Source organism: Pinus tabuliformis, chromosome X (assembly GCF_031772625.1).
Source record: "Pinus tabuliformis cultivar Carrire ecotype Pingquan chromosome X, CPIR1, whole genome shotgun sequence".
NCBI lineage: Eukaryota > Viridiplantae > Streptophyta > Pinopsida > Pinales > Pinaceae > Pinus > Pinus tabuliformis.
The window spans coordinates 350,967,237-350,969,958 of record NC_142308.1 but is presented as its reverse complement, the minus strand read 5'-3'; the positions used below and the strand labels follow the sequence as shown (position 1 = coordinate 350,969,958).

General features: G+C 42.8%; 1 protein-coding gene across 1 annotated transcript; it reads left to right on the top strand.

The window, feature by feature from the left end:
* The first annotated feature begins 232 nt into the window (after positions 1-232).
* Positions 233-1,160, top strand: LOC149139903 (uncharacterized). Its single transcript, XM_089450853.1, has 2 exons — positions 233-288; positions 416-1,160. The coding sequence occupies exons 1-2, from the start codon at positions 233-235 to the stop codon at positions 1,158-1,160; spliced, it is 801 nt and encodes a 266-aa protein (XP_089306979.1).
* Positions 1,161-2,722: the final 1,562 nt, after the last annotated feature.

Below are 2,722 nucleotides of genomic sequence, written 5' to 3'. Positions count from 1 at the left end.
AACACTCACTGGATGCTCTTAAAACTGCAGCATTTAGACTCAAAAGAGATTATTAGTCTCTTCAACGTGTACATCCCTGTGAACGCTGGGGAAAAAAGGCCTGTTGGGAATCCATAAGAAACCAAGCAGTTCTCATTAATCTAGAGAATACCATCATTACAAGAGATCTAAACCTCACTCTCTTATCAGCAGACAAGAGAGGAGGCTGCATTGTTCGAGATCTGGCAAGGGAATGGGACGAGGACCTTATGCAGGACTGGGATCTGCTGGAAATCAAGCCAATCTCTGGTAAGTATACTTGGTCTAATAAAAGAATTGGTCCTGGCCACATTGCTTCTAGATTGGATAGATTCTTACTTCAAAGTTCTTTTCTTCTGCTTGGATTAGAGGCTAGAGTTCATATTCTCCCATGCAGCACTTCTAATCATAAACCCATCAAGCTGGAACTGGTGTTTCAGCTTGACCTCAGACCAATTCCCTTCAGATTTAGCCTCCTCTGGCCTAAGGAATTAGACTTCATGCAATTAGTTAAGGGCATCTGGATGCAGCCAGTCAAAGGCTCACCCTTTTTTGTCTGGGAGGAGAAGCTCAGAAGAGTGAAAAGGGCTTTGAAAAGCTGGGCCAAATCTTTGCCCAATCCAGCCAATGAAAGGAAAAAACTCCAATGCACTCTGGAAAATCATCATCTCCATGCTGAAACAGCTGACATAACAAAAGAGATTCTAGACAAAGAAGCCCAGCTCCAGCAAAACTATCACAAGGCTTGTCTAGCTGAGGAAGAGTACTGGAGACTTAAGTCTCGCAGCCTTTGGCTCAAAGCAGGTGACAGGAACTCTTCCTTCTTCCACAAACAAGCTCAGGCAAGGAAATGTTCCAACTCCATTTCCGAAATCAAAGATGGCCCCATCATTCACAAAGACAATGCAAGCATAAAAAAAGCTACCTCCCTTCACTTTAAAAACCTGTATAGTGAAGATATAAATCTGGATCAAAACTCTGATATGATGGACGTGGTCCCCTCCCTGATTACTGATGAAATGAATCACCTTCTTGAAGCTAAAGTCACCAAGAACGAAGTCAAGGATGCCCTCTTTGCCATGGACCCAGACAAAGCCCCTAGGCCGGATGGCTTTTCAGCCAGATTTCTCCAATCTTGCTAGTCGATTGTGGAAAAAGATCTGTACAAAATGGTTATTAAGTCCCAAGCTTTCCAGAAAATCAGAGGCAGCACGAACTCTGCTTTTCTTGCTCTCATCCCCAAAGAGAAAGGAGCCAACACCTTCAACAGGTTTCGCCCAATTTCGCTATGTAATATTGGCTACAAACGGATTACCAAAGTCAGCGCTAATAGACTCAAGCTCATCCTCCCCAAAGTCATTCCGAAAAGCCAAGGAGGATACATTCAAGGTAGACAAATAGTGGACAATTTCATTCTAGTCCAAGAGGCAATTCACTCAAGCTTGAGTCGCAATGAAAAAGGTATGGTTGTCAAACTTGATTTAGCAAATGCTTTTGATAGAGTTAAGCATAGTTTTCTGTTGAAAGTCTTACATAAGCTTGGATTTGGTGAGAAATTTATAAATTGGATTCAGGCCTGCATTTTGGAGCCTTGGATTGCTCCATTAGTAAATGGCAGAGCTACTGACTTCTTCAAAGCCACAAGAGGGCTCAGGTAGGGGTGCCCTCTCTCACCCCTTCTATTTGTTCTTCAAGCCTCTATCCTCAGTTTTTATTTAGACAAAAAAATGATGGATCAGGAAATTGTTGGGCTTTGTATAGCAAGAGGTGTTAAAAACATAAATCATCCCCTCTTTGCGGATGACACCTTGTTATTGGGAGCTACCTCTGTGCTTATAGCCTCCATATTTAAAGGAGTTCTAGAAAAATTTTGTTTGGTTTCGAGAAGCAGACTAAACAATGGCAAATGCCATATATATTGCTAGAACACCACTTCCATTTTTCTCAATTCCATTTCCAGAGCCTTTGGTTTCACAGCTTCCTCAAACTGGACTTCATTCAAGTACTTAGGCATACCTGTATTTATTAAAAGAGCCTTCAGCAAAGATTGGCACCCTCAATTGGAGAAATTCAAGAAAAAGTTGCTTGCCTGGGGCTTTTCCTAGCTTAACATTGCTGGTAAATCTGTTCTCATAAAATCAGTCCTTAATAGTCTTCCCTTATTTCAGTTTTCTGTCCTTCTCGCTCCCACTGGCATCCTCAGAAAAATGGAGGAGATCATTTGAAATTTTTTTTGGAAGGGGGGCAAGCAAAATGAGAATAAGATTTTGTTAGTCAACTGGGAATCCATCTCCAAACCGCTCTTGGAAGGAGGCTTGAACTTCAAAAATCTTGGATATCATAATATTGCAATGGGAGCTAAGCTCATCTGGAGAATTATTGCACCTAACCCTGGCTGGGCACAATTAGCTCTTTGGAAAAAATACTTCAAAGGCCAGCGCTCCCGCTGTCTAGATCACCCTCTGCCGCTCCCTAATTCACCCTTTCTGAAGCTCTGCAACAAAGCCTGTCCACTTATTAACGCTCATGCCTACTGGATTCCCGGCAATGGAAAAAGGATCAACCTTTGGACAGACAGAATTATGAACAATGAGCCACTGGGAGACTGTCGCTCTCTCCAAGCGATGCGCAGATGGATGAACGATGCTGGATTGCATTCCCTGTGGGACATTTCAGTCTGGCAGGATTCACGCTGGGCTGGCTG